This window comes from Erithacus rubecula, assembly GCF_903797595.1.
Source record: "Erithacus rubecula genome assembly, contig: scaffold_118_arrow_ctg1, whole genome shotgun sequence".
Taxonomy (NCBI): Eukaryota; Metazoa; Chordata; class Aves; order Passeriformes; family Muscicapidae; genus Erithacus; species Erithacus rubecula.
In genome coordinates this window covers 197,972-216,955 of record NW_027636213.1, presented here as the reverse complement: position 1 = coordinate 216,955, position 18,984 = coordinate 197,972, and the positions used below count along the sequence as shown (strand labels likewise).

Below are 18,984 nucleotides of genomic sequence, written 5' to 3'. Positions count from 1 at the left end.
TTTGGTCACTGGGGTGTTGTCCGTGGGTTTGGTCAGTGAGTGAGGTCAGTGGGCCATGGTCATTGCAGTGGTCAGTGAGGTGTGGTTGGTGGGTGTTGCCAGTAAGTGTGGTCATTAAGGAAGGGAGTGAAGAGTGGTCAGTGGTTGTGCTCATTGGAATGGGAAGTGAGTATGGCCAATAGGTGTGGTCAGTGTAAGTGGCTGGTGAGGTGTGGCCAGTGGGTGTGGTCAGTGGATGTGGTCATCGGGTGTGGTCAGTGGTTATGGTCAATGGGTGTGTGGTCAGTTGGGTGGTCATTGGGGTGTGGTCAGTGGATGGGCTGAGTGGATGTGTTCAGTGGGTGTGCTCAGTGGAGGTATGGTCAGTTGGGTGGTAAGTGGGACGTACTCAGTGGGTGGTAAGTGGGGTGTGAGCATTTTGGCAATGGGTGCAGCCAGTCTGTGTGGTCAGTGGCTTATGGTCAGTGGATGTGGTCAGTGGGTGTGACCAGTGGGTGTTGTCATTGTGTGTGGCCAGTGGGTGTGATCAGTAGCTATAGTCAGTGGATGTGGTCAGTTGGGAGGTCGGTGGGGCTTGGTAACTGGGTGTGGTCAGTTGGTGTGGCCATGGGTAGTGGTCAATGGGTGCAGTCAGTGGCAATGATCAGTGGGTTGTGGTCAAAGGGTGTGGTCATTAAGGGTAAACTACAGGGTAGTCAGTGGTTGTGGTCAGCGGTAGAGTGGTCAGAGGATGTGGTCAGTGGGGGTGGTCATTTCTCAGGACCATATGGTTGGGTCGGTGGGGTAGTCATTGTGTTTGGTCAGTGGGTGTCATCAGCAGGAGTGGGCAGTGGGGTGTGGACATTGGTGGCCTGGAAGTAGGTGTAGTCAGTCAGGGTAGTCAATGGACGTGGTCAGTATGTGTGGTCATTGAGGTGGTTAGTGAGTATGGTCAGTTGGTGTGGTCAGTGGATGTGGCCAGTTTTTGCAGTTACTGGGGGTGGTCAGTGTTGTGTGGTCAGTGCGTACAGTCAGTGGGCATGGTCATTGGGGTGGTCAGTGGATGTGATCAATGGCTGTGGTCAGTCATGGTGTGGTTAGTTGGGTGGCCAGTGGATTGTGGTCAGTAGGAGTGGACTGTGGATGTGGTCAGTGGGAGAATTCATTGGGGTGTGGCCAGTGGGTGTGGTCAGTGGGCTGAGGGCATTGGTGTCTTGGCAATGGGTATGTTCACTGGGTGTGGTCAGTAGTTGTGATCAGTGGGGGTGGTCAATGGTGTGGTCAGTGGCATGGTCAGTGGGTTTGATCAGTAGGAGGTGGTCAGTGTTTGTTGTCAGTGGCAGAATGGTCAGTGGCGGTGTGGTCAGTTGCTATTCGGTGGATGTGGTCAGTGGGGTGTAGGCATTGGTGTCTTCATAGTCGGTGTGGTCATAGGGGTGTGGTCACTGGTTGTGGTCAGTTAGGGTGAAGGGTGGGTGCAGTCAGTGGGTGTGGTCAGTGGGGTGTGGTCACTGGTTTTGGGAAAAGGGTGTGGACAGTGGTGTGTAGGCAGTGGGTGTGCTCAGTGGGCTGCGGTTATTGGGGTGTGGTTAGCGAAGATGGTTTGTGAGTGTGGTCAGTGGGTGTGGTCACTAGCTGTGGTCAGTGGGTGTGGTCAGTGAATGTGGTCAATTGGGTAACGGGTGAGGATTGTCAGTTGGGTGATCAAGGGATGTGGTCATTGGTGTGGTCATTGGTGTGGTCAGTGGGTGTGGTTGGTGGGTTTGGTCAGTGAGGGATGGTCACTTGGTGTGGTCTTTGTGGGCAGTGGGGGTGATCAGTGGGGGTGTGGTCAGTGGATGTGGTCAGTGGGGGTGTGGTCACTTGGGTGGTCATTGCATTGTGGTCAGTGGGGTGACCATTGGGTCTGGTCAGTGGGGTGGTCAGTAGGTGTGATCAGTGGTTAGGGCCAGTGGGTAGTGGTCCTTGTGGTGGTCAGCGGGGTGTGATTAGTAGGTGTGGTCAGTGGGGTGTGGGCCTTGGTGTCTGGGCAGTGGGTGTGGTCAGTGGATATGTTCAGTGATGGGGTGGCAAGTTGGTATGGCCAGCAGCATGTGGTCAGTCAGGGTATGGTCAGTTGGGTGGTCAGCTTGGTCAGTTGGGTGGTCAGTGGCTTGTGGTCAGTGGGTATGGACAGTGAGAGTGGTCAGTGGGGGTGGTCAGTGGGTCCTGGTCAGTGGGTGTGGCCATTTGGGGTGGTCAGTGCTGGAAGTGTGGGTAGTGGGATGTGGTCAGTGGCTGTGGTAGTCCGTGGTAGTGTGGTCACTTGGGTTGTCACTGGGGATGGCGAGTGCAGGTGGTCAAAGGGAGTGTGGTAAGCATTTCTAGCCAGAGGATTTGATCAGATAGGTTGCCACTAGAGAGTGGTCAGTGGGTATGGTCAGTGGCTGTGGTCAGTGAATGTGGTCAATTCGGTAGTTGGGTGGGGGGGGTCAGTAGGGTGGTCAGGGATGTGGTTGTTGGTGCGGTCAGTGAAGGTATGGTCAGTTTGTCAGTGGAGTGTGGTCAATGGGTGTGGTCAGTGGGGTGTAGGCATTGCTTTCTTGGATATGGGTGTGCTCAGTGGTTATGTTCAGTTGGGGTATGGTCAGTTTGGGGGTCATTGTGGTGTGGTCCATTGGTGTGTTCAGTGAGATGTGCTCAGTGGAGGTATGGTCATTAGGGCAGTGAGTAGCGTGTGGCCAGTGCCTATAGTCAATGGGTGTGGCCAGTGAGTGTGGTCAGTGGGTGCAGTCAGTTGTTGTGGTCAATAGGTGTGGTCACTGGCTGTGGTCAATAGGTGTAGTCACTGGTTGTGGTCAGTGGGTATGGTCAGTGGGCTACGGTCATTGAGGCATGGTATGCAGAGGTGGTCTGTGAGTGTGTTTACTGGGCGTGGTCAGTGGTTGTGGTCAGTATGGAAGCTCAGTGAGGTCTGATCAGTGGGTGTTGCCATATGGGATAGTCAGTGGCATGGTCAGTGGGAGTGGTAAGTAGGAGTTGGTCAGTGGTTTTGGTCAGTGGCAGTGTGGTCAGTTGGGTGGTCAGTGGATGTGGTCTGTGGGGTGTGGGCATTGGTGTCTTTGCAGTGGGTGTAGTTAGAGGGTTGTGGTCAGTAGGATGTGGTCATTTGGTTGTGGTCAGTGGGGGTGGTCACTGGGTACACTGAGTGTGGTCAGTGTGAGTGGTCAGTGGGTGTGTCCCTTTGGGTGATGAATGAGAAGGTGCTTGGCCAAGGCAAAAGGAGGCTCCCTGTGTGCCCTGCTCCCCTCTCCCTGAGCTCCTGAGAGCTCTGCAGCCCCTGCTGCCATCCCATCTGCCCAGGCCAGCACAACAGCCCCAGCCTTGAGGCCCTCCTGAGCTGCTCCTGCTCCAGAGCTGGGGCAGCCACAAAGCTGTGCCCATTTCTGTTCATTCCTGATCTGATGAGGATGGATCTTCAGCCACTTGGAGGCTGTTGATGAATTTTACTTTTCCAGAGGCCTCTTCTTTCTTGAGCTCCTCAGTTCAGGAATTCAGTGACAAGGTTCATAAACATCTCTTGAAAACACCAGAACAAAAAAGCCCTTGGGAATTATTTCATTTCTCCATTCTTCTGTGGTTAATTAGAAAGATTTCAGAAGTGTATTCCAAGTAAATATACTATATTGAAAAAAATACAGAGAGAACAGTTTTGTCCTGTTGTCTTTTCCTGTTTATAGATTGATATCAGCCATGTCCAATTGATATTGACCCCCAGCACCTTCTAATGCAGGCTGAACGGATATGAAAATCAAGACCCTTCATGACTGACATGACAATTGGTCAGATTTTGTCCCCACACCCTCCCCACTATTTCCCTCGTCCCAGCCCTAGAACTTTTATGGATCAGGGACAGAGTTGCCACCAGAAGCAGGGCAGTGATTCTTCCCCTGTGCTCAGCACTGGTTGGGCAGCACCTCGAGTGCTGTGTGCAGTTTTTGCCTACCAATTTAGGAGGGACCTGGAGGGGCTGGAGCGTGTCCAGAGAAGGGTAACAAGGCTGGTGAGGGGTCTGGAACACAATTCCTGTGAGGAGTGGCTGAGAGAGCTGCGGTTGTTTATCCTGCAGGAGAGGAGGCTCAGGGGAGACCTCATCACTCTCTACAACTCACTGACTGGGGAGTGCAGCCAGATGGGACTCAGGCTCTTTTCACAAGGAATAGAAACAAGACAGGAGGACACAGCCTAAGGCTGCACCAGGAGAGGTTTAGGCTGGACATTAGGAAATATTCTTTACTAAGAGGGTGATTGGGCACTGCATTGGACTGCCCAGAGAGGTGAGTGTGTCCCTGTACCTGGAGGTGTTTCAGGATAGGTCCAGCTCTTGGTCTTGTTAAACCTCATCTTGTTGGATTTGGACCCTGGATCCAGCCTAAGTCTCAAGGGAGGTTTGATTCCCAGCTAACTTGGTGTCACCTGGGTAGCATGAGGCCCTAGAGTGTCACAATGGTCTCCATTATTCCATAAGGCCTCCCAGTGTCACAATATCCCTTTGGTTCCTTGGGAGACTTAGCGTCACAAAGTCCCTCAGATCCTTGGGTTCCACAGTGTCAGCACAGTGATTCCTTGGTTCCATGAGGTCTCACAGTCCAGCAATGCTCTCCTTGGTTCCACAGGGCCACAATGGCCTCTTAGTCACCATGGTGTCAGACATGTTTCCTTCATTCCCTGAGTCCCTGAGGAGCAACACTGGCCCCTTGGTTCCACAGGTCCCTGCAGTGTCACAATGGTCCCATCCTTACAATGGGTCCTGCTCTGTCACTATGCTCTGCATGGTCCCACAAGGCCCTGCAGTGTCACACTGGCCTCTTGGTTCCATGAGGCCCCAAGTGCTGCCATGAATTCCTTGGTACTGCAGTGTCACAATGGAGACCTGGTTACACAAGATCCTGCAGTGTCACAGGGACACTTGGTTCCATGGGGTACCACAGTGTCACAATTGTTCCCTTAGTTCCAAGAGTCCTTGCAGTGGAGCAGTGGCCCCTTGATTCCATTGGCCCCTTGATTCCATTGGGCCCAGGCTCTCACAAGGCTCTCCTTGGTTCTGCAGTGGCACAATGGCCCCTTGGTTCCACAAGGCCCTGCAGTGTCACAGTGGCCTCTGTGGTTCCACGAGGACCCAGGGTGCCACAATGGGCTCCTTGCTTCCATGTAGCCCCACAGTGTCACAGTGGTCCCTTGGCTCTGTGGTGCCATGTCTACACAGTGTCACTATTGTCCTCTCAGTTCCATGAGGCCCTGCAGTGTCACAATGGCCCCTTGCCTCCCCAGGGCCCTGCAGTGTCACAATCATCACAGAATCACCCAGGCTGGAAAAGACCTTGGAGAGCATCAAGTCAAACCTGTAACCCAACACCACCTTGTCACCCAGACTGTGGCACACAGTGCCATGTCCAGTCTTTCCTTAAAGACTTCCAGGGATGGTGACTCACCAACTTCCCTGGGCAGCCCATTCCAATGCCCAATCACCCTTTCAGTGAAGAATATTACCAAATGTCCAGCCTAATTGTCCCCTGGTGTAGCTTAAGTCTGTGTCCTCTTTCCCTGTGACTTTTCCCTGAAAAAACAGCCCGACCTCCACCTGCCTGCACCCTCCTGTCAGGGAGTTGTAGAGAGTGATGAGGTCTCACCTGAGCTTCCTCTTCTCCAAGATAAACATCCCCAGCTCCCTCAGCTGATTCTCACAGGACTGGTATTCCAGACCCCTCACCAGCCTTGGTTCCCTTCTCTGGACACACTCCAGCCTCTCCATGTCTTCCCTAATTTGTGGTCCAGAACTGGACACAGCACTTGAGGTGCTGCCCAGCCAGCGCTGAACACAAGGGAAGAATCACTGTCCTGTTCCTGCTGGCCACACCATTCCTGATCCATTGTAGTTCCAGTTGTCAGATGAGGGAATTAGAGGGAGGGGGTGGGGACAAAGTGTTATTTATTGTCATCCATGAAGGGTCTTGATTTTCATACCTATTCAGACTTCATTAGAAGATTCAGGGGTTCAATATCAATTGGACAGTGCTGGTATCAACCAATAAATACAAAAAGAAATCAGGACAAAATACTTCTCCCTGCATTGTTTTCAATATAGTATATAGCATATTCACTTTGAATACACTACTGAAATCTGTCTAATTAATCACAGAAGAATTGAAAACTTAAATTATTCCCGGGGGCTTTCCTTGTTTGGGTGTTTTGAACAAATACTTTTGAGTTTTTCTCATTGAATCCTTGAACTGAAAAGGTCAAGAAAGAAGAGTTCAATATTAAGTTTGCTGTGCATTTAACATTGGCCAGATTGCCAGTGCACCCACTGGAATTATTTACTCATTTTCTGCTGTGAGATGGGATAAGGAGAAAGGCAAAACTAGCTCAAACTTTAAAAGGTACAAAGATAAAACTTTATTACTAGAAACAACAAGGAAAAAAAAATCTCAATAAATATTTCAGAACATTTCTCTTCCCCCTACAACTTCTTTTCTTTCACACTGATAACATACAGAAACAGATCAGTCAAATTACCATCTTTATTAATAGCCTTTCACCCATTTGCTTGGGTGAGGAGAACTTTTCATCAGTCTATGGAGATTTTACCACAAGAAAACAGTTTTCTCCCGGCCCTGTGACAAAGCGAATCAGCCATTCAGGAGAATGTAAATCTGATCACTGTGTAAAAATCCCTTCCTCGACTTACAGTTTTCCCATAACTGTTTTTGAGGACCATATCAACTTATGAGGCAGCACTCACAGGCTGATGACTTCCCTTCCCCTTGGCCCTGGGGTTTTTGGAAAATCTTATCAGGGGCAGCATTCCAGGTACGTCATGGGCCAGTCTGGCCACTCTGGGGGGAGGGGGAAGCAGGCAGGATCTCAGCAGCCGATGGCGCTGTCTAGGATTTCCCGTTTCCCCAAGTTACTCAAAATTTGGAAGAGGACAGAAACAGAAGAAATAGAAAACATAGAGAGAGAACGACAAAAAAGATACAGAGATGCACACTCTTGGATTCCAGTACTGTTCAAACAGAAATTCCAAAAGGAGGTAGGGTCAAGACGTGCACTTGCTCAGTGGTCTGCCTGAAATTCTCCTTGGTCTTCCTAGGTACTTCCCCCAGGTAGGACTTTTGGTCATTTGGTCACTCAGGAGCTGGGCTGGGGCTCCAGGGATGAGTGTGGAGCATTGCCTTTGGTGTGACACAGACCACAGGAGAAGGTAGGGACTTGGACTGAGTATGTGCTCCGTGTTTTTTTAAGCCTCTGGGCCTTCATGGGACTCCCCCATGTGGGTATTGTGATTGCTCAGGCAATCAGAGCCTGGGTCAGCACCAGCCCACTGTGTGACTGATTGACAGCTCATCCTGAGGAGTCTAGGATATTGATCTCATCCAGCCTCTGAGAGCGACCATGGTGACACTGGGGAACCTCAGGGAACCATGGGTCACTTGTGACAAGGACACTAGTAGATCCAAGGACACCATGGAGACACCATGGAGCCTCATGGAATCAAAGAGACCATTGTGACATTCTTGTGCCTCATGGATTCAGGGGGACCATTGTGACTCCAGACCCCTATGGAACCAGGGGTCAAGGATGATGCTCTGGGGCTCATAGAACCAAGGAGCCATTGTGAAACTGAAACAGGGAAAATTAAAATTAAAATTAATGAGTTAAGATTTAAAATACAGGAGGATGCTTTAACTAGAAGGGGACTGACAATATTCTCTGAGTGCTTAACATTCACTGCCTTTGCAAGAGCAGGAGGACAGAGCAAGGCTTCAAGATAAGATAGAGGGGCAAGAATTTGCAAGCAGGATGGAAGAGTGAGACCCATTCCAGATAATGGGGATTCCTTAGACCCCTGAGCCAGCAAAAAATGGTATTAAGGTCTGGAAAGGAACCTAAGACTAATATGCAAAGAAGGTGAGGTAAACAGTTCAAACTGAGAAGAAGACTGTTTACTTCATCCCAGAAAAACCAACAAGGAGCAGTGTGCAGTCATAAAGTGCTGTGGAGCTAATTTTAATATGAAGCAGGGACAGGGGGGATTAGGAAATGAATATGTATCAGGTGCATTTTGCAATCCTAGTTTGTAGAGAATAAAAAGAGAGGTGCAGGTCGTCAAAGGTGTGCATGTTTTTGGAGGAGCTACCCCCCATTCACCTCAGTGCTGAATAAAATACATACCTATAATTTACTTTGTGGGTTATAAAGTTTTTCTGTGCATCAATTTGGGTGACCCCGCTGCTCCCCATAGATTTTGGGACACACTCTTTGCCCACCTCAGAGCTGGAGCCGGTGCAGAAACCCATCTGCACCAACCACACAGACCAAAGCACCAGCGTGTATCTGCACTGCATCATCTCCTGAGGTAACTCAGGGCACCCTCCCACCTCTGGGGCCCTTGCCTGGAGTTTTGGGGTAACCCTGACAGTTTGAGTGCCCACTGACAGCCCCCCCACCAGGGAGGGTCATCTGTGTCCATATTGACTGAAAGGATTCAACAGGAGTCGGGACACTTGGGTGCTCCAAACATCACCTGGACATCCCCAAAAATCACCTGCATACACCTAGGTAGCCCCCAGTATATCCTGGATTATGGCAAAAACCACCTGGATACACCTGGGTACCTCTTGGATAACTGAATCACCCAAAACCCCTAGGGCCCCCCAAAACTTCTGTCCCAAAAATCCTCATTGCTTTGACTGGGTGGACCTGGTGTCCGTAAATTCCCATTGACTTCAATGGCTAAACCCAGTGCCCCAAAAATTTTGTTGCTGAAAATCTTGATTTTGGCTTTGGAATTCCCAGAATTTGGACTGAAAATGGAGATTTTTGGGCTTACCTGGAGGCACAGCTCCAAGACAAGTTGCAGGTGTCGGATCAGGTTTTCGGAACTGGCTTCCAGGAATTCATCCAGGAATTCTACAGAATCAGCATCATGATCCTGGAAGGCAAATTCCTGGAACTGAGCCCAACATTTCGCCGAGATTTACCCAAATCGTCCCATTTTAGCACCAAAGTTCCACAAAACCCCTGTTGAAGTCAATGGATAGGCTGGGTGTCCCTAAATCCACCGAGACTTAAACAGGGTAGACCTGCTGTCTCTAAATCCCTATTGATTTCTTTTGGGTAGACCTGGTATCTTTGTATCCCTATTGATTTCAATTGGCAGGCTTGATATCCAAAATATGCCTGTCAGAACATCATTATAACAAAAGATGAGCAACTCAGAGACATTGTAAAAGACAGTTTATTGCTTTATTGCACCAGTCTCATGGAAGGGTGAGACATTAAAGGTGTTACATCCAATGCCATAATATCAGAAGCCACCTCATTCTTAGTTACAATGCCTTACATTAGTTTTTTAGCCAATCACATATTTCTATGAACTTTGCTAACGTCTTTTATCACCAATCATAAATTGCTTTGCTTCCCACAGTTTTGCTGCCATGTGCATTTTTAAACCAATCATATAACACTTCAAAACTTGTAATGATATATCTTAAACTTCTAACTAACTAACCAACTAACTAACTAACACCACCCTGTTACCCAGACCATGGCACTCAGTGCCACATCCAGTCTGTGCTGAAACTATTCCTGGGACAGTGACTCATCCACCTCCCTGGGAAGACCATTCAAATTCCCAGTCACCTTCTTTGTGAAGAATATTTATTAATGTCCAGCCTAAACCTTCTTTGGGGCAGCTTTAAGGTTGTGTCCTCTTGTCCTGTCACTGTTCCCTGGGGAAAGAGCCCAACTCCACCTGGCTGCACCCTCCTGTCAGGAAGTTGTAGAGGGTGATGAGATCCCCTCTGAGTCTACTCCACGATAAACATCCCCAACTCCCTCAGCTACTCCTCACGGGACTTGTGTTCCAGATCCCTCACCAGCCTTGTAGCCCTTCTCTGGACACTCTCCAGCTCCTCCATGTCCTTCCTAAATTGGGGGCCCAGAAGTGGACACAGCACTTGAGATGCTGCCCAGCCACTGCTGAGCACAGGGGAAGAATCACTGCTCTGAGCCTGCTGGTTGCACTGTTCTTGGTCCACAGGAGTCTGAGGGGATGGATGAGTGAGATGGTGAGGAGGGGATGGGGATGGGGACAAAGTGTGATTGATTGACCATCATGAAGGGTCTTGATTTTCATATCTATTCAGACTGCATTAAAAGGTTCTGGGAGTCAATATCAGTTGGACAGTTCTAATATCCATCTATAAACAGGAAAAGAACCAGGAGAAATCACATCTCTCAGCATTGTTTTCAATATAGTATATTCACTTGGAATACATTTTTGAAATCTATCCAATTAACCACCAAAGATTTGAAAACTTAAGTTATTCCCAGGAGCTTTTCTTATGGATGTTTTTAACAGATGTTTATGAGCCTTTGTCACTGAATCCCGGAACTGATGAGCTCAAGAAAGAAGAGGCCTCTGGAGTAGTAACATTCATCAGCATCCTCCAAGTGGCTGAGGATCCATTCTCATCAGAGCAGGAATGATCAAATGAAATAGGAACAGATGACACACTGATTACCTGCTGACTGATCACACCCACTGACCTTACCCACTGACCAAATCCCACTCACCACCCAAATGACCATACCTCCAATGATCACACCCACTGACCATAACCACTACACACACTCACTGACCACACCCATATCCTAGAAACCAGTGCCAACACCCCACTGACCACACCCACTGACCACCCCAATGACAAATCCCATTGACCACACTCCGCTGACCAACCCAACGACAACCCCTCCGAAAATACTGAGCAAACACAGTCCTGATTATTTCTGCTCTCTCCTCTAAGTTATTCAAAATCCCCATTCTCCAATACCTCAAACAGCTGGCTGCTTCCTTCTCCTATTTGACCAGACAAAAATTCCAAAAATACACACTTGTATCTCAAATACTGAAACTTCAACTACAAGGGGAGCCTTATAATTCATTTTACCAAGCTGGCACCATTCCCAGTCTTTTTCAAAAATATCCAAATTCTCCGGCTTTAAACCTTACCCACAGACTGGACTCACTATCTCGAACTGTTCATGTGCTACTTCCCAATTATAGGATCTCAAGAGTTCCAGGGCATACCTGGGGCACATAGGTCTCCTTTTATTATATATACAATACCATCTCTTGTTGCAGCCTCTACAGAGAAGGACCCAACTTGGTTGTTACCCTGGTCCACAATGAATAACTGTCCGCCCACACAAAAAACAAGGAGTTACCCTTATTAGTCCCCAGAGTTGTGGGTTTCTGAAATTATTCTCAAATGGTAGTAATTCCTAGTCAAAAGCCAAATAATTACTTGTTCGAAGATAACCCTTTCAGAAACTGTCTAGGAAACACCCAAGCGATGAGCACCCGTCAATTCTTGATGATTAAGACAACCAGAGCCATCAGGAAAGCTACATCTGAATGTCGGCTTCCCATAAACCGAGATCTGCATTCACCAAATTCATCATTTCCCAGACATGGTTTTGTCCAGCCCAATGCAGAGAAAGACTACATGAATATGTGCAACAACAAAAAGAAAGACCTCTGCTCCAGGCTGTGAAAAACTGTATAAAAACTGGACTGACCAAGGCAGCTTTGTGAGCACTGGGGGATCCGATGCCATAGAGGTTGGATCAGAGTGTGCTCACCTGGCGCCAATCCCGGGCTCAGTGCTGTCCCTTTTTGATTGTGGGTAAGGAGGATCGTATTTCAGTCGCAAAATAAATTACCGCTAATTCTAATTCAATTTAATTCAGCTTAATCTCGTTTATAACACCCTCATCTACAGCCTGAGGAATCAGGAGCTTGAGGATGCTCTGAGGAATATGATCACTCTGTGTTTCCAGAAACAATCAAGTGCCTGTTTGTTTCTGCATAGCATTCAGAATGGAACTCATTACAGACTGCCCAGACTGCTTAGTTCCATGTGTTTCTATTTGGTGTGTTCTACTTTTCCTTTGTTTTTTTGTTTTTTTTTTTAACTTTTCATAGTATTTTCCATAAAGGGATGCCTTTAGTCACAGTATTGCTACATCAGTATCTACTGTGCTTGTGTTCAGCATAGACAGTAAGGAGCCATGATCATTGTGCATTGAGGTAAAATAAAGTGTCCTGCTCTGCCCTGTGTGACCCAGGTGCTTCCCCAGACCTTCTCTGTCTCTGCAAGGGCAGTGCCTGTGAGCAGAGGTGGAGGGACTCCCAGCACAGCAGCACAGCCAGGGAAAATGGCCCTGGCTTTTCTCATATCTACTCTTCCCAACTCCACCCTCTCCTTGCCAGCCCTTCTGTGGCTGTAAGGCTGCTGTGCTCTGGCAGCTTGGTCACTGTCCTGCTGCGTGTCCCTGCTGTGAGCACAGGCCGGGACAGGCCATGGGAACTGCTGGGACACAGCTGGGCTCCAGCACAGCAGCTCCACCAGCAAAGGGATTTCCTGAGGGCAGGGCAGGAATGCTTGGTTCTCCTCCACAGTCAGTCTCAGAAACAGGCCCAAAGAACAGACTCTGAAGAGGCGCCTTGTGTTCCCTGTTCTCCCAGGGCTCAGTGGGATGAGATCAGGGTCCCAGTGACTCAAGGGACTCAGGTCTGGGTCAGGTTTGGCTTGTTGGTGGCCAGTGCCCATCAGATGGTGAATGGTCTGTGCTGAACCTTGCTGGGGCTCTGCAGCTTGTCCCAGGGCTGATGGCAGGGCAATGTTTGGCTGCAGGGCCTTGGGAGCTGCCAGGAGAGCACAGGGGACCTGCAGGCACAAGGTGTGCCGGGGTGCAGCAGGGAGTGGAGCTCACTGGGCACAGGCCTGCCCACGGTGGGGTCTACTGGAGATCAAGGACTGAATGTCTGCTGTGACCAGGAGAGCTCAGCAGCTCCAGGGACACAGCAGGCACAGGGAAAGAAGTCTGGCACTAAGTGCTCTGAGCCCCAGATACCTTCCCCAGGAGGATGCAGGGCAGCCCCAAGGCCATCTGGCAGCCCTGGAACAAGGCAGGCTCCTCTGAGCCCCTCCACAGCCCCAGCAGAGCCTGTGTGGGAGGGGGTCATGCAGGGAGCACCATCAGCTGCCTCTGTGTCCCAGGCTGAGCAGCAGAGCCCAGCAGAGGCAGCCCAGGGCCCCGGGCAGCACAGCCCCCGTGCCCTGCAGAGCAGCAGCCCCAGCTCGGGCTCTGGGAGCAGGGCAGGGGCTGCAGCAGTGGCTGCTCAGGCCAGCACAGACGTGTTCCCTGGCACAGGCTCTGTGGGTAGCTGGCATGTGCCAGGATCAGAGCAGGAGCCCCTGGGATGCAGAGAAGTCCTGGAAAGAGGCTGCCCTGTCCCTGGGGAAGCAGCAGCTGCCTGAAGAGCCCCGGGCCCAACTCTCTGCTGCTGTGCTGGGCAGCAGGGCTGGCCCTGTGGCTGCAGGAAATGCCTGAGCTGAGCATCTGCTGAGCATTCCAGACTCAGAGTGGCTGTCCCTGACCTGCAGTGCCTCCAGTGCAGCCTGCAGGAGGTCATTGTGTATTTTAGAGTAAGATGGCCGTCTTGTGACAAAAGTTACCATTGCAGCAAACTGGTAATCTTTCTCTGTGTTTTCTGTGTTGTTATTCTGGCTGGTCCCTCTGCCTTAGCATCCACTCGCAGTTTACTCAGAGAAGTCCAATGCTGTTCATGCCTAGCAGGGTCCTCCGTTCCCCTGGGTTCCCCCAGTTCCACCTGGGCCACAGCTTCCAGCAAAGATGTTCCACAAATCCACCCCAGAGCCTGACACGGGGACAAGGGGCCAGGGCTGTGTGATCAGGTCATCAAGGATGGGGATCATCCAGGTCACTGGGGCCTGGTTTGGGTTCCCCAGGGCAGGAAAAATGTCTGCAGCTGGACCAGGGTGAGGAAGAGCCTCCAGGATGTGGCTGGAGCTCTTTCACTGTGAGGAGAGGCAGAGGGAGCTGGGCTTGTCCAGCCTGGAGCAGGGAAGGCTGAAGGGCTCCTTATCCCAGCAAGGACAGCAAGAGTTTAAGTGAGTCAGGCTGGTTTCAGCATTTCCTCAACATTCAAAAGCAGCATGGCTTACCTTTCTCCATCCACCTCTGAAAGTTTTGCAAACAAAAATGCAAGGGCATTTTTCAAGCCATTTTCACCGCACTCCAGGCGGAGAATCCTGATACAACACCTCAATTGTGTTTATATTTATCATAGCAACATCTTTCTTATGCAAAAATCAAAGGGTTAAGAGCTTAGCTGAGGAATAGAAGCTGTACATATAATGATCAGTGTAGAAACAATGTAGAAAGTCAATAAGCAGTGGCTGAGCCAGTAGAGATAAGAAAATAAATCATTTGCTTGGCTTTGTTGTGTCAAGTTGGGCAGTTGCAATATTATTGAAGTGAAGAAACTGTAACTGCACCTGGGCACTGCAACCAGCCAGAACCAGCCTGGGAACTTGAACTATGGTCAAAGGGCCCGAGAACCTAGGAACAAGACCAAGGTGAAAAGGTGAAAACAAGGAAGGCTCCCTGACTTCATCATTAGGAGACCTCTGACCCATTTCAAACACCCACTGACCCATTTGAAGGAAAGAACTGCGCAAGGACAGTGCAAAAGTACTTTGAGCTAATTTTAATACAAAGTGAGGATATGGGGTGTTAGGTAATTCATATCTAGATGCATATTGGGTAACTAAATGAATAGGTAAGATTTTGATGGAAAAAATAAGGCAAGAGCCCTGGGTATTTTGCACATCCTTGTGGGAGATTTCTCCTGGGCTTGCCCAGCATTGTAATAAATATACTACTTTCTAAATTAAACTGGCTGGAGAGTCCTTTTTTCTCTATCAGTTATCGAGTTTCCCATGGGAAACTCTGTTTGGCTGCAAGAGCAGCCTGGGCTATGGATGTCTCTGGGACCTTCCTGGAGGGACCTCCGATCCCCAGCTGCTCATCATGGGGACAGACAAGACATGTTGCTGGACTGCAGACAAAATTGCATGTTTGAAATTATGTGTATGCCTGTCAGGCCTACACATGGCTAAAAGGCAGCTGACAAGACGCAGAAGACGTTCTGTGCTCAGTGCAAGCCTGGGCAGTTTTTCTTGCAATCATCGGGAGGGTGCAGTGGCCACAGAAAGGGTTTGTTCTGTCAGGGAGATCCACCAGCAGTTCTTTGGGTGAACTGGGCAAATCCTTACTTATTGCTGCTATTTTAATCATTATTTTGATTGAGTCCTGCCTCTCTGAATGACTGTTTGATTGGTGAGATGTACTTAGGAAGAAGCGAGTGGGAGCTTGGATCTCTGTTTTTGTTTTGGGCTACTGAAACGGCTGGAGAAGAACAAAGTGATTGGGTGATCGTTTAAAATTGCTGTATACTGTGTGCTGTGTTGACAAGAGGTGGATGCTTTGTCCCTTAATAAAGAGATACCCTTCCTTGCAATGCTTTTGACTTTTGGATTCGGGTTGTGTGTGGGGAATTCCTGTTTAAGGAGGACAGCATTCCCTGTAGCACTCGGTGTTCGGGCTTAACCGGTCCCCTGCTGCCACGGGTCATTGTGTATTTTAGAGTATTATTGCCACCTTGTGACAAAAGTTACAATTGCAGCAAACTGGTCATTTTTCTCTGTGTTTTATGTGTTGTTAACTGGATGGAATATATCGAACTTCAGCAGGGAGGTTGGTAGCTTTAGACTGGGAAGGGTCTGCACAAGAGGGTCTGGACATTCAAGAGAGAAGAGGAATAGCTTGCTTTTGTAGGTGTTATGAGGCTTTTGGGACTTCTAGAAGTTGGCACTCTGCATGGTTACTGTTACAGTGCAAGATTTGTGAAAAACGTTGTTATTGTTCCTCTGAGAGACGGCAAGGTCTATGCCCTCAGTGTAAATCGAGACATCCTAAACACGTTGATTTTGAAGCTAAGTTCCTCAAGTTTGTGTGTGGCAAATCACATTCAATACCTGCAACTCAGGCATGTGTGTGGTAGAAAGATTGGGAAAGGACTGTGAGGCTGTGTGGAGAGAGATTTGGGTGGAAACAGGATAAGACAAGGAGGAGGAGGTAATGAGTACTAGACAAAGCAAGGAGATTTCTAAGGCCAGTCCTTTAGCCTGTGTTTTGACACACTGGAAAGAGTTAGTAGGGTATGGGGGCACTGAAATATAGCAAAGTTCGATCAACTTTCACAGACATAGCCCTCAGCAGAATCCATTAAAACTTCAGGAAAATTTGGTGTTTCAATTAAACTTTGAATTCTTAAGACGTTTCTTTAACACACTGAGGGACTTAATCTGATGTAAACAGCACCAAATCCCTGTGAGGGTCATTAAAATCCTTGTGCTGCTGAGCTGGGCTGGTCTCCTGGCACAGATGCAGATCCCAGGCTCAACCAAGAAAAGCTTCAAAAAGACATTTCTGCTTAGAAGCTGCTCCTCTCCCAGCCCAGCAGGGCTGAGGGCACTGCCTGCAGGCACTGAGGGGACAGAAGCCAGGCACAGACAGGCTAAAGGCAATCAGGACTGGGAAGACATTGAGCTGAGACTTCACTTGGGGAAACATTTTCACTTCCCTGGACATGGTGAGTTTCTGGGTGCAGAGCAATGTCCCCTGTGCTCCTGGAGGGATCTCCTGGAGCCAGCACAGCCCAATGCCTGGGTGATGTGTCAGGAGGACTCTCCCAGTTTCTCTGAGGCACAGGAGGAGCAGGAGGATGTGCTGCAGAGCAGGGCTGCCCTGGGCACTGTGAGAGGGACAGGGCAGGACGGCTCCTGCTGCCAGGGACGGCTGCAGGGGCTGAAGCTAGGGCTGCAGCCAGGGCTGCCCAGGGCTGTCCTGCAGAGCAGCTCCTGCAGACCTCAGGGCTCTTGGTCAGCCCAGGGCATGTGCCGCCTGCCTGGTACCTCCCCATGGACTGCTGGGCGAAGACAGAGGTGGAAGGAGTGACCCCCCATCAGGACAGATTTCTCCTGCTGTGCAGATGGTGCTGCATGTCCAGGGCTACTCTCAGCTTTCTCCTCAATGCAAGGCAAAGGGGCTGTCAGGTGTGTCTGTGTCACTGAGACTCCTGCACTTTCCCACCTGGCGTCAGCAGATCTGCCTCAGATCTCCCTCACAAAGTGCCTCCTCACTCTCCTCTGCCTACAGACAGCAGCAACAGCACCATAACTTGCAGCATCTTAGTTTGTCTGAGCTGCCCTTGGGGCCCTGCTGGCAGGGAGATGTCCCTGGGCAGTGCCCTGTGCTGGGACGTGTGTGCAGGACAGAGCTGTGCCCCCAGGGCTGGGCTGGGCTCTGGGAGCACTGGCAGGGACAAGCTTTGGTTGCAGAGAAACAGCTCCCAATAGGCACAACACCAGGCAGTAGAGAGCCACACCAGCCCTGAATATCCCTCCCTGTCCTTCTGCAGAGGAAAATAGGTGGGGGTTTAGAGACATTCATTCTGAAACTGGAGTCTGAAAAAGTTTTTTTTAGAAAATTTTATGTGTGAGAACCCTGTAAAAGCAGGAGGTAATGAGAAAAGGGCAGATGTGTAGGACCAGCAGGTCTGACTGCACTGGGACACAGGGAGGCCTTTTATCCCAAAGGGATCCTAAAAGCTCAGGCTGAGAGCAATGCTCAAATTGAGCCATCAACTCACCAGCAAAACCTTAAACTCAAAAAAGAAAAACATTAACAAATTACTACCAAAGCATGAGGAGATAATTTGAAAGGATTCTGAAGAATATTTCGTAGGATTGGCTCAAAGAATTTGTTCCCACCTTGCCAAAGTCTCCTTTCAACAGCTCAGAATGCCCAGAGTGGAGAGATGTCCAACAGCAGCTCCATCAGCCACTTCCTCCTGCTGCCATTGGCAGAAACGCGGCAGCTGCAGCTCCTGCACTTCTGCCTCTTCCTGGGCATCTCCCTGGCTGCCCTCCTGGCCAACAGCCTCATCATCAGTGCCGTAGCCTGCAGCCACCACCTGCACACCCCCATGTTCTTCTTCCTGCTCAACCTGGCCCTCACTGACCTGGGCTCCATCTGTACCACTGTCCCCAAAGCCATGCACAATTCCCTCTGGGACACCAGGAACATCTCCTATTCAGGATGTGTGGCACAGGTATTTTCCTTTGCGTTTTTCATTGGATCAGAGTTTTCCCTCCTGACCATCATGTGCTACGACCGCTACGTGTCCATCTGCAAACCCCTGCACTACGGGACCCTCCTGGGCAGCAGAGCTTGTGCCCACATGGCAGCAGCTGCTTGGGCCAGTGGCTTTCTGAATGCTCTGCTGCACACAGCCAATACATTTTCCCTGCCCCTGTGTCAGGGCAATGCCCTGGACCAGTTCTTCTGTGAAATCCCACAGATCCTCAAACTCTCCTGCTCCAAATCCAATCTCAGGGAACTTGGGCTTCTTGCTACTGGTATCTGTTTATGTTTTGGCTGTTTTGTGTTCATTGTTTTCTCCTATGTGCAGATCTTCAGGGCTGTGCTGAGGATCCCCTCTGAGCAGGGAAGGAACAAAGCCTTTTCCACCTGCCTCCCTCACCTGGCTGTGGTCTTCCTGTTTTTCAGCAGTGCTGCATTTGCTTACCTGAAACCCCCCTCCATCTCCTCACCATCCATGGATCTGGCACTGTCAATTTTGTACTCAGTGGTGCCCCCATCCTTGAACCCCCTCATCTACAGCCTGAGGAACCAAGATCTCAAGGCTTCAGTGTGGACACTGATGACTGGCTGCTTTCAGAAGCATAAAACTGCTGGGCAGCTTCTGAAATCCACTTGTAATAAAAGCAATCTTTGATACTTTTTCTTGGTTTGGTTGTGGGGTTATTTTTCCTTTGTTTTAGTTTTATCACATTGTCCATAAAAAAAAAACCACTCTGTGTTCCATTGCTCGTTATGTTTCTTCATCTTCCCTGTGGATACACAATGTGTCAATAAAGGTTTGCAGTCTTCACGGCTTTAAACACATTGAAGGATTTCTCTCTCAGCAAAGTTTTCTGCACAGATGCCCCTTTTGTTCCCTTC

At 49.6% G+C, this 18,984-nt stretch overlaps 1 protein-coding gene across 1 annotated transcript in view; it reads left to right on the top strand.

The window, feature by feature from the left end:
* LOC306815350 (olfactory receptor 14J1-like) overlaps positions 1-18,757 on the top strand; it is a gene marked incomplete at both ends in the record, with an annotated part of 64,516 nt that extends 45,759 nt beyond the window's left edge. Inside the window, one exon of the mRNA XM_079331928.1 lies at positions 18,071-18,757. Coding sequence (XP_079188054.1) covers positions 18,071-18,757 — 687 coding nt within the window. The remainder of the gene's footprint in view (positions 1-18,070) is intronic.
* Positions 18,758-18,984: the final 227 nt, after the last annotated feature.